The 12,727-nt window shown below is 40.2% G+C and overlaps 1 protein-coding gene across 1 annotated transcript in view; it reads right to left on the reverse strand.

Annotated features, from left to right (window-relative positions):
- Positions 1–12,411, reverse strand: part of LOC126203738 (DNA replication ATP-dependent helicase/nuclease DNA2-like) — a 156,442-nt gene extending 144,031 nt beyond the window's left edge. Inside the window, exons 1-2 of the mRNA XM_049938106.1 lie at positions 12,302–12,411; positions 11,674–11,806 (exon numbers count right to left, since the gene is read on the reverse strand). Of these exons, the coding sequence (XP_049794063.1) occupies positions 11,674–11,806; positions 12,302–12,322 (154 nt within the window). The 5' untranslated portion in view covers positions 12,323–12,411. The remainder of the gene's footprint in view (positions 1–11,673; positions 11,807–12,301) is intronic.
- Between the last annotated feature and the right edge of the window lie 316 nt (positions 12,412–12,727).

A 12,727-nucleotide genomic window follows, 5' to 3' on the forward strand; every position in this document is an offset into this window, starting at 1 on the left:
CAAGGTTTGATCATGGGTCCCCTACTGTTCTTGATATATGTGAATGATATCCCTTCTTATGTGAAACAAGATGCTGAACTGACACTGTGTGCTGATGATACCAGCATAATTATTAATCCAGTAAAAGAAAGTCTGATAGAAAATGATACAAATAAGGTCTTTGGAAAAGTTATTAATTGGTTTTCTGTGAATGGGCTTGCTCTGAACTATAAAAAAACACAGTACTTCCAATTTTCTGCTGCAAAAAGTATAAGTCCTTCAATAAACATAACAGACCAAAAGAAGTCAGCAGCCAGGATAAAGCATATTAAGTTTTTGGGTGTACATATAGATGAGAATCTTATTGGAAAATTCATATTTTGGATCTCCTAAAGCAACTAGGTTCAGCAACTTTTGCAATCAGAATAATTGCCAATTTTGAGGATGTAGAAATTAGTAAGCTAACATACTTTGCATACTTCCACACTCTGATGTCATACGGAATAATATTCTGGGGCAACTCGACACTTAGGCAAAAGGTATTCACCGCTCAAAAGAAAGTAGTTAGAATAATGTGTGGGGTTCATAGTCACACATCTTGTAGGCATCTGTTTAAAAGGTTAGCAATTCTTACAACTGCTTCACAGTACATTTACTCAGTAATGAAATTTTTTTCTCAACAACATGGACCAGTTTAAAATCAACAGCGACATTCATGATTACATGATATTGATATGATTTATTTAAGTTCCATGTGATCTTATTACTCCTAGACCGAGCGTTTTCATTTCTCTTTCCAGATTTTATGGCTTCTCGATGACTTTAATATTTCTGACATTCTGCACACCAACTCTGCAATGTAACAGTTTCATTGGTTTTTCCAATCTTTTTCTCATAGTCACTTCCCCTTTGCACTCTCCTCCAGCAGGTTTGAGTAGGAGGCTAATCTAGAATCTCTTGCCAATAGGTTGGGATGGTAAAAGTATAGAGCAGGTCCAGTAGTGTACTTAGCCTATGAGTTTCATGCACAATGTCAGCACTTGTCTTGAGATATGTGAGCCGTGGTGTGTCTTTCCTGGCACACCAGTTCTTTGGCATGACTATCGACTACCCGACTGTATTAATATCTTTGCCCCTGTTGTGATCTGGCGGCAGGTATTTGCAGTTGGCAAGTTGGTCATCAGACACTCTACGAGGCGCTAGGACATGCTTGAGGGGATGAAGGAGCAAAACACGCGGGTGCGGTCAGCAGTGGCACGGCCGGTCTATCTTGCAGGACAGACAGGAGTTTGCGGTGCACCTGCCTGATGTAAACTATGGGCGCTGCTCGTCGCATTGCTTTGGCTCCTGTTTTCTCAGACAGATCCATTCCTCGAGACCATCTCGAACAACGCTCTCCATCGAAGGTGTAAGTGGTTTTGGTGCCTTTGTTTCATGGAACTATTTGCGCTTGTTGGTTGGTTGGTTGTCCTAATGTGTGTGTTGAAGTAAGAGCAGCCGGCAAGGTGTGTGATCGCACGGAGACCAGCAGTCACTACTTCCTCTAAGGAAATCAGTGTCCCCAAAAGATGTAACTGTAAGGTATTGAACATACTAGGTCATAGTCTAGTTATTTTCTGCATATCAAGCTTGCACAACTGGCAGTTACATTGCAGACCTATGCACAAAACCTAGTTTTGTTGTGTATTTGAATAATGTGATATTATCTTGAAATTATTTCTATTTCATCTTTGTACATATTGTCGGCGTTATTCATATGTGCAAATATTGTTGGGCAAAATATAAGAGTGTGAAGTCTGATACTATTTTACAGCATTGCATTTGTGTATAAGTCCTAGTTTAAATGTTTTACAGCATTGATATTGCTGCAAAATTTAAGTTTTTTATATTGAAAGCACTTATTGGTTTTTTTAACTTATATTGTTTATTGATCTCTTAACTTATTGATGTTTGTTTGGTGTTTGCTGTGTTTTCTGTGGTCTGTGTTCCAGTTTTCAGCGAGTTGGGGTGCGTGGGAGCAGCTCCACATTCCGCTTAGGTACACTGAAGCTGCAACATGTCGTCTAATGGGAAGTGACTCCAGGTTGGACCCCAGCATTTAGGTGTTGTTTTGGACAGCTAGTCTTCTGCTTCTGGCATTTCAAGTTAAGGGCAGCCTGGCCTCACTGCCCATTCGATAAACATTTAACATCTCTCAAGCATATTTAAAAAAAAAAATTAAATTTGCTTGTCAATGAATTATATTAAGTGTAATGTATTGTGCTAGTTGTGTTATCGGAAAAAAAAATTAATCTGAGCCACACTTTTAAATTACTTCAGATTGTAATTTATTGTTCATTAAGTAATTCTAATTTGCTGCTTGCTTGAGAAGGAAGCTATTTGTCATTTTGGATGTTGTTTTTTAAGATGGCCAAGTGTTGATTGTATGTCAGCTGTTTTATAAATGTGGTCTTGAATAAATTGTTAAATTATTGATCTGCTAGTAGTTGTGTTTAAGGAGCGACATTATAGGGGCCTTGACCTTCCATGCTAATCCCGACTTCCTAAGTCACAGTATGACAGCAATCAAATGACACATGTCAGCTACTGGTCACACAGTATAAGTGAAAGAGTAGCGGACAGACTATGTTTTTTTGAGCAAGAAACAAAGAAATACTGTGACATTCTCATGTCAGTATCCCACAACATCAGATATCTTAACACATTTGGAAGAAATAATCAAATATTTGTGGTAACCAAAACCACAAATTTAAATGCTGCATTTCACTCACAGAAGTTTGAGCTATGCTATTAGGTCCGAATTTAACTGCATACTCTTAATTCATAACATATTTGTAAAAAGAAGTCAAATATTTTCAACAACAGTGCTGATGAGAATTATTCAATTTCAACACTAGAAATTCATTGCCTTTTTGCTCACCTTTGATTGGTTATGTGAAAGTATCATCACACTGGCTATATGAAACTGATGTGTTAACCTATGAACAACAGAGAAACACCATAGTGACTGGTGATATCCCTGATCTAGACTGTAGTCCATCATAACACTTTTTCACTTATAGGTCACAATTCCTATGGTTATGCAGTGCAGTGGCTTCCACTGTCTTCTGCACCCTCATGTTGTCGATAATTGCTGATCTTTATACCTTTATGAGCAGTTTCCCACCTACAGCTAGAGGGTGCCCTCAAACTCTAATCATTCTTCCACACTCTTTGACAAGGGCATTTCCAGCATAAGGGTGACTCCTAGTCCCAAAAGTTATCATCCATCACTGCTGATTATTTATATGTTCAAACTAAATGGTGATTGTGATCAGTCAAGAGACACAAGACATTTTAACTAGTAGTCAAAGGTTTAAACTTAAGACTACAGTGACCTTACATCAACATGAGTCCATAATCCAATCAGAGCTCTACAAACTTTGATTCCATAAATCTCAATCGACAACCACAAAGATTTTATAAAGCTTAAAATCAAGCAAGTATACTTTTGAATCACTTGTTTTATCAGGGCCTTCTGTAGTGCGTTATATCAACTGTTTGAATAATTTGGCCAGTGCTTAAGGTTGCAGTCTCACAACAGCACATAGCGAACTAGCTATACTGGGCATCTCTCCTTGGAGTCATAAAGAGCAATTTTTCTGGTGTTGGATCAGATACATATTTGCAGTTTAATTTTTGTAACACACAGATTGGGTAAGCTCACACAAACACTTATCACTGTCGGGTTCATGCAACACCTAAGATGAAAATGTCAGTTTGTTCCTTGTAACACACAAAATGATTTTACACACTGTTTCATGTGCATTAGTGATTTGGTCTTTAGGACTCTCTCTAGTGCAGACAATGACAACAATGGATATCAGTGAACTCCTGTTGGCCACATCTTCATTGCTCCATTTTGTGTACAAGCCTCAAGCTATTTGCCTGCCATCATTATGCAACAATTTTATTCAGGCATTGCTGGAGTACTGATTATCCCCCCCCCCCCTTTAAATGTACTTGTAAAAATTATATATCACACAAGATCAATTTGGGAATGTTCCATTGAAGGGGCACATAAATTCCAGTTTAAAAATATACATAGTATTTCTCTGGGTTGACTTAATTCAGTATAGCTCCAGCTGTTGCCTGTGACGTATATCTTGCTGAAAACGTGCAACAGCCTTCTCAAGACGGGAAAATTCAAAGTGACATCTCTGGGATAGCAAGTTATATATTTAGCTTTACCTGTGTTTTCTTCATAGCATGTATGGCTTAAATTTTGTGCGTTTTTTTGCATTTAAGAGGGTTAATCTTGGGTTGGTTTTGTAAGTGTATACTCAGGCAGCCAGGAGCATATGGATTGCTCATTTGTTTGTTTCAAAGATAAGTAACTGTTTGGTTCAGCTTAGTTAGCGACTCAGTCTGGCTCCATCCGCCACCTGCGACTCATCTCCAGAGCAGCAGGTTACTCATTTAGTTTTTCCTGTGTTTTCTTAGTATATGTATTGCTTACATGTTGTGCATGTCTTTCTTTGTAAGAGGTTTAATACACATTTTGTAAGTGTAAATTCAGGCAGTCTGTAGCTCAACTGTAATTTCTTCTGCACAGCCAGCTACACTGTTCATTAACATATCAGCATCCATTAGTGATTTGTCAGAAGGGTAACAAGTTGGATATCTAAGTATTTGTCAGCTTTTATAGTTTACGTCTCCAGTTAGTCTTACTAGGATGGGTAGAATGTGAGCATACTGTGTGTGGATAAAGGAGAGGCCGGCTGAAGTTTGTGAACAGTTGAATGCGGTTTTGGTTATGATCAGCTACCTTCAGGCTGCTGCCCCAGGCTGTAGGAGGGGCAGGAAATCTGGCGTGGCTCATGGGACACTTCCAGTGTCACTTATTTCGCCCATGGGCTCTGCTGCTGAGGCACCTCATAGTGTAAATGGTGTGATGGATCAGCCCTCACATCAGGATGAGTAGTAGGTGGTAATGTGTTTGCTTCACTCGAGATGAAGGGCCAATGTGGGGGCTGGGCACCTGGCCTCACCTATTCATCCTGTAAATGAACAAGTGGCTGTTGCTCCAGCAGGGTCCAAGTAAGCACAAGTGGACAGGGCTTAGCAAGTTATTGGGAGCTCCAACATTAGACACATTATCGAGCCCTTTAGGAAGATAGCATTCAAGGCTGGAAAGAAAGCCACTGCGCACTCTGTATGTCTGCCAGGGAGCCTCACCTGAGGTGTGGAGGCAGTGCGACTGCAGCTATCAACCATGCGGGGTGCAGTCATATGTCTTTTGGGGCTGTCACATGGGTTCTGAGGTCATCCTCGGTTCACACAGGCAACTGGATTTGCATGCAGGGTGGAAACAGAACTTGCTATTAACCACATGGAGTTGACTGGGGTCTTTTTGTTTTGAGCCAAGTGGTGAGTCTCAGCCAAAGGCTTCATCAACTATGTGACAGTCTTGGTAGCAGATTTCTGGACCTGCGTTATCAGGTGGGGAATTGTAGGACTCCCCTTGACAGGTCAGAGGTGCAATACACAAAGGCAGCAGCTACTCGGGTAGCAGAGTACTTGCGGACCACATAAGGGAGTGTTTTAGGCTAGACCAGGGCCGGCCAAACGCTGCACAGTGTGCAGACGTGCGGAAGTGCTGCACATGTGCACACGTGTGCGACAGCGACATCTGTTATTAGACATGTGTCCTAAAAGAACGGCGGCGGCTCCACTTCCCTGTTTATGTGGTACAAGCAAGAGCGCAACATACCCAGTCTCGTTTACCCCTGGAAACCGTGACCTTAACAGAGAAGTACTGAGAAATGGCAGGTACTGTGAAAAAGCAAAGGACGGGAGATCTATGTTCCCGGTCGTTTAAAAATGACTGGGAACTGCAATTCTTTTTTGTAGCCGTTGGTGAAAACTCACAGTGTTTGGTATGCCGCCGAATAATAGGCGGCCAGCGTAAGTTTTGAATTGAAAGACACTACAATACATATCAAAAAGACGAGTGTAGTGCACTCAAGAGAGGAGAACGGCAAGCAAAATTAAATGTCCTTAAGAAAATGGATGTGAGACATCAACTCTATTATCATTTCTCATGACCAGTGATAAACGTGTTTGGATTTATTCCTTTCATAATTAAAAATTGTTTACTAACTGTGCATTATTGCCTCATTCTGCTCCATGTTACATTATTATCAGGAAAGTTGGTCATTAAACCGATCGTTCCAATGTATACTTACATTTAGGGTTTTTTTTTAATGTGTGAAGGGCTACGCTCAGCTGAAGTCGATAAAACGGAACATTCATCTAATTGTCGGTTATTATGCAGATTTCAGCGGAGCTGATGAAAGATGTAGCAATAATGGTATTGAAATAACAGGTGATCATCGAGAGATCTGCAGTTATCATTCTGTTCAGAGGTCAGTGAGACAGAAATTATGTGGGTGTAACTGAGGGCAGCGAGAATTAGTTATAGGAAACCTTGCATTAGTTTAATGTTATTTGAAATCAACAATAAGGTTCGTTGGGAGTCGCTAAGTGCTCTCTTTCTTAAATACTAAATCAAAAACATTACTCGCATTTACGTGCCGTCAGTCAAGCTGTCTTAATAAAAACCCACGGTTGTTAACTGTATTACTAGTCTTACTGGGTTAAACTGTTAACATAAAAGTAGACGTCTCAATAAGTAGACTGTGACAGTATTTTAAATGCTTAATACGCGAAATACCTTCCCACTGCTGGCGATACAGAGTATCCCAGCAAGTGGATAAAGCAACATCTGTGCGTAGAAACATGCACTACATGAACGCTGACGGCTGCGGCGTGCACGCTGTGACCCGGAAGTTGCACATATGCAGGAGCACCGCACGCGTGCAGAATTTCTGGCCGGCCGTGGGCTAGACAGTAGTCTGAGGTATTCTAATGAACACTTTCCAGTCAATACACAGATAGGGAAATGAAACTGTGTTCACAGTAAAGACATTTAAGCTACCAAAATTTTATCAGCAAATTGTCGAAGTATTGATAGCAAAATTCCCAAACCTACTGCCATGCAGGAAGGTTCTCATGCTCAAATTACTCTTAGGACTAAGAGATGGCTAAAACTCAAAGTAGAAAGCTGCAAGATATTTAGTATTTATCAGTAGAACACATTAGACACCACAGGAGGGGGAGTGTTCATTGCAGATGACAGAAACATTGTCTCTATTGAGGTTGAAGTTGAGTATGACAGTGAAGTTACCAAGTTAGCCGTTGGATGTTAGACACTGGACTTTTTTACTGGCCACTCAATCCCGCTGTGACAGTTCTAGTATCATTTAACGAAAGTCTACAGTCAGTGGTGCATAATACCCAGTCCATGCAATACTACTTGAAGGTGACTTTAACCTACTAAGTATAAACTGGGATATCTATGGTTTCATTGCAGGGAAATGAAAATGGAGAGTTTTGGGAAATAGTTTTGAACAAGTTTTTCAAAAACTTGTCTTGAGCAGCTAGTTCAGTAGCCCACATGCAATGGAAATATCTTAGACCTTGTAGCTATCATACTGATGGCGTCAGTATAGACAGAGGTATTAGTGATCATGGTATCATAGGGACTATGACTGTAAAGTTTTATATATCAGTCAAGAAGGCTAGGAGGGAGTGTCTGCTAGAAAGAGCAGATAAGCAGTTGCTAGCATCTCACTTTGACAATGACTTGCAATCATTTAGTTCCAGTACAGTGGCCATAGAGGAATTAGGGCAAAGTTTAAACAGACTGTAAATTGTGCTCTGGACAAGTGGGTGACTGGCATAGCACCCTTGGTTCAAAAGAGAATGCGCAAATGGGGACAGGTAAAGATTACTGGAGATTCATGCACCTGCGGAAAGATCTATGGCCAAAACAACAATTACCATCATCATATATTACCATGAGTTTTGGCCTAGAATCTGGGAAATCCTGGTCCTACACAAAATCAGTAAGCAGGTCTAAGGCATCTATCAAGTCATTCGTTGAGCAGTCTGGTGTGGCAGTTAAAGTTTAGCAAAACAAAAGCCAAAGTTTCAAATTTTGTGTTTAAGAAACCATTCACACACGAGAATCGTACAGAGTCCCATATGGATGGCATAGTAATAAGTGATCCTGCTGGAGAGAAACAACTAAAAGAGTTAAAAATAGATGTCACCATTTCCGGATGGAATCCCAAAATGGTTTTCAAAGAGTACCCTACTGCAGTCACCCCTTACTTTACTATTTGTAGCAAATCTCTCACACAGTGCAAACTCCCAAGCAACTGGAAAGAAGTGAAGGTGACTTCTTGACTCCTGTATATAAGAAGAGTAAAAGGATGGACCCACAAAATTACATGCCACTATCCGTAAGATCCATTTGCTGCAGAATTCTAGGACATACTGTGAGCTCGAATACAATAAATTTCCTAGACACTGAAAAGTGTATGCCATGAATCAGCATGGTTTTAGAAAGCATCACTCGTGCAAATCTCAGCTTGCTCGTTTCTCACACGATACACTACAAACTATGGACGATTGGCTAACAGGCTGATTTCATATTTCTAGATTTCCGAAAAGCATCCGAAATGGTGCCCCACTGCAGACTGTAATAGAACCAAGTATGTTGTGCTCAACAACGAGTGTTTATCAGAGAAAAGGGTATCACGAGAAGAGCAACAGGGAAGTGTGACAGGACTGCTATTATTTCCTACATACATTTAAATGATCTGGCGGAGAGGATGGGCAGCATTTTGTGGTTGTTTGCTGATGCTGCTGTGGCGTATGGAAAGGTGCCGATGATGAGAGACTGCAGAATGATAGAAGATGACTTAGATGAAAGTTGTACGACAAAATTGTAAGTTAATGCACGCGAGTAGGAAAAACAAACCCACAATGTTCGGATACAGCATTAATAGTGTCCTGCTTGATGCAGTTGTGCCATTTAATTATCTGGACACAACTTTACAAACACATGAAATGGAATGATTGGGGTAGGAAAGGTGAGCGAACGCTTGACTTCACTTAATTGGGAGAATTTTAGGAAAGTACAGTTCAACTGTAGAGGAGTGCATATAGGCCAGTAATGCAACTATTCTTGAGTACTGCTCGAGTGTTTAGGATCAGTACCAGGTTGGATTAAAGGAAGACACTGAAGCAATTCAGAGACGGGCTTCCAGATTTCTTACCGGTAGGTCCAAACAACTTGGAAGTATTATGAAGATGCTTCGGGAACAACTCAAACGGGAATCCCTGGAGGGTAGATGACATTCTTTTTCAAGGAACACTATTGAGAAAATTTAGAGAAATTGCATTGAAGCTTACTGCAAAACAATCCAACCTCCGTGAACACACGTTTTGCGTATGGGCCACGAAGATAAGAGAAATTAGGGCTCACACAGAGGCATACAGACTCTCTCTTTCCCTCACTATCTGTGAGTGGAATAGGAAAGGAAATGACTAGTAGTGGTACACGGTACTCTCTGCCGTGAACCAAACGGTGGCTTGCAGAGTATGTAGGTAGATACAGATTCATCTTTTCTGTATGTCCCATCAACAAGGAGGACCTTTAGGTATGTGTAACGAGTCAACATAGGCCTACAAATTAACAAAAGGAAAGCAAATGGTAGAAAATGTGTTTTGAATTAGTAATAAATTATCACCATAGTTATTGATTCCATTCATGCGTATGCCATCTAAACTGAATCAAGCAAACTAGAAATGTATAATAGTGGGGGCAGAATTGTTGCACAGTTTTCGTCTAACCTGATTCTCTAAATTTAGCCAACATTATTTAGCAAGAGAAACAGTGGCTTTTCCCAATTTCAGTCAGCAGTGCACTTAGCAGAGGAAGGCACTTCACGCACTGTATGAAGTTTTCCAAATGACAGGGATGACAACACATTAGTGATTAAAAAGATGAAGTTGAAACTATTTCTAGTTGTGCTTGCAACCCTGTCAACTTTACAGAGATACTGTTAACACTATGATGGCAGACAAAACATCAATGTTTATTGATGAATATCCTTGGTGTTTTCATAAGCATCACTTCTAATACAGCTCTGACACTAGATTATCTGGACACTTAATTGCCTACTCAGTAGTTCTTTAGCACCAATATAACAAGACTTTTTTAATAACTCATTAAATATTTGATAATTCATAGTTATATTTTCCAAGTGTATTCACCAGTTCCTCGCTTTACAAATACGGTTAATTTTTGTACCTCACGTTGAAGATTGAATTTAAGTAGATGAATCTGGATGTCGTGTGTGATGAAGCATGATACACTACACGTAAGTACTGACTCTTTGCAAAATGCTATATACATGGAGAAAGCACAGGAACCCACATTAAGTTCATAAAGTATACTTCTGAACAGTTTACTTTTAACACTTAACTTTTGATCTATGTAATTAACTTTCTATCACATTTATGTCAGTTATGCAGGGTTTCCGGGCTATAGGCACACAAAACATAAGTTGATATTGCTGTACCTATTAAGGTTTATAACTTTTTTGTCCAACATTGAACACAGGAGCCCAAATATATTTTTGCGCGTTGATACAGTTCATTGTGGGCACAGTTTGTAGCTTGACAGATACCAAAATGTTAACTTATTCCACTTTTCGGCACATTTCATAAGCACAACAGGTGTCATGGCCTCTTCTGCAGAGTAGACAGAGGGGTGTGGCACCATCCTGCTGGAAAGTGAGGTTGGGAGGCAACTGAGGAACTACACAGTTCACCAACAGGTTACACCCTGTCATTGTAGGCTACATAAAAAAAGGACGACTAATCACACCATGTTTATGTAATCCCAACCAACAGCAAAAACACATCTTCTGCAGGTTCCTCATGGGACATTTGAAACCAAATGTGCTGTTTCTCGACAAGTTCTGTACCACTGATAAATGGATTTGTGTGTGGGAGAATCCAATTTCTTACATGCTTCAAAATGAAATGATCTTATGGCATTGTTGGCCGGGATGTCCCATTAGGGTTTGGCTGCCAAGTGCAAGTCTTATTTGATTCGGCGTGACATTGGGTGACTTACAGTCGATGAGGAGGATGAAATGATGATGAGGACAACACAACACCCAGTCCACAAGCGGAGAAAATCTCCCACCCGTCTGGGAATCGAACACGGGCCCAGTGCATGGGAGGCAAGCATGTTACCAACCAGCTAAGCAGGCGGACTACATGCCTCAGAACACGTGTTACTAATTTAACTCTGTTGTCCATAGCACACACTACACCTTCTGTTATGGCATCCACATGTTAATTGCCAGGAGTAAGTCTGCCTGCTGCATAGTAAAATTTGTGCACAGATGCCATAAGACTCAATGCTGTTCATGAAAATGATGTGGATCACATTATGGAGACTATGTCTATCGACTGCATATATACCCAATAATGCAAAATGTCAAGTTATTTCGTCATAAGCATTTTTAGGCGTAAATGTCTAGTCCAGGCACTTCCCAAATTCCCTGTGCCCACCCAAATAAAACAAGTTTAGAGGTTCTATCAGCAAGCCAATTAACTGTTCACGAACAACACTGTTATATACAGTAAACAAAATATTTTCTTTAAATAACAGCAATCACTGTATTCCAAAGTAAGCAAAATGCCTCTTTATTTCTTAAATGGTTGCGATCAGTACCTACTTAAGAAACAAGAGTTGTATAAATGTAATTTTAAAAAATGGTAAAATACCTGCATATGAATTAGGTGATATACGCCTCTTTTTTGGGCTCTTCGTACTTTCTTCCTGACAGTTCCCCTTTCTTTTTATTTGCAGACGCTCATTTCTTTCTTTCAGTGGTGAAACAGGTACAGGAGACCCAAACTGTATAAAAAAATAATCAGCCTTGGAACATTACAGCATCCATGGAACATTACAGACTCGGCGAAAACAGCAGAACAATATTGATGACTGGGGATTCAAGTTTGGTTTACAAAGTGAAGACGTTTATCAGTAACAGGCATATAGACGTGATGTACGGTTATTAATTAAGTTATGTGAAAAGCTAGTCAATAAAGCTCATAAACCAAAAGTATACATCACATCAACAAAATTTTCATTACTGAGACAAACCGCCGGGCGCTGGTGGCCGAGCGGTTCTGGCGCTACAGTCTGGAACCGCGCGACCGCTACGGTCGCAGGTTCGAATCCTGCCTCGGGCATGGATGTGTGTGTTGTCCTTAGGTTAGTTAGGTTTAAGTAGTTCTAAGTTCTAGGGGACTTATGACCTCAGCAGTTGAGTCCCATAGTGCTCAGAGCCATTTGAACCATTTTTTTGAGACAAACCAGTGATTCGAGAACTAATGAAGACTGACTTACACAACTTCCATTCACGGCCATTGTATACAAACAAGCTCCACATCCGACAAACCGTTTGACAGTATGTTCCTCATCAACTGTTATCTTGTTTCCCGCCTAAACCAAACAGCTTCACATAGTATTTCCTATCGACCGGTATAATGTCATGAGGAATATTTGTATTAAATTACATTAGTGGTTCATATTATAGATTGTAAAAATCAGAATTTCAGGGAGCTGATGATCACCTAAAAGCTCAGAAAACAAGAGAAATAGTTCATGGAAGAAAGGAAATTTTTTGCAAAGACGTAGTTTTGAAAAGGAATCCAGTAGCTGCCTAGATGATGCACGGTAAGTTTTCGATGGTTGGCGCTGTGAACTAGAACAAAGCCGGAAAATTACGTACAAACTGTTGTTGCATCACAGTAAAACCACTGAACAGGAATT

Source organism: Schistocerca nitens, chromosome 9 (genome assembly GCF_023898315.1).
Source record: "Schistocerca nitens isolate TAMUIC-IGC-003100 chromosome 9, iqSchNite1.1, whole genome shotgun sequence".
NCBI classification, from domain to species: Eukaryota; Metazoa; Arthropoda; class Insecta; order Orthoptera; family Acrididae; genus Schistocerca; species Schistocerca nitens.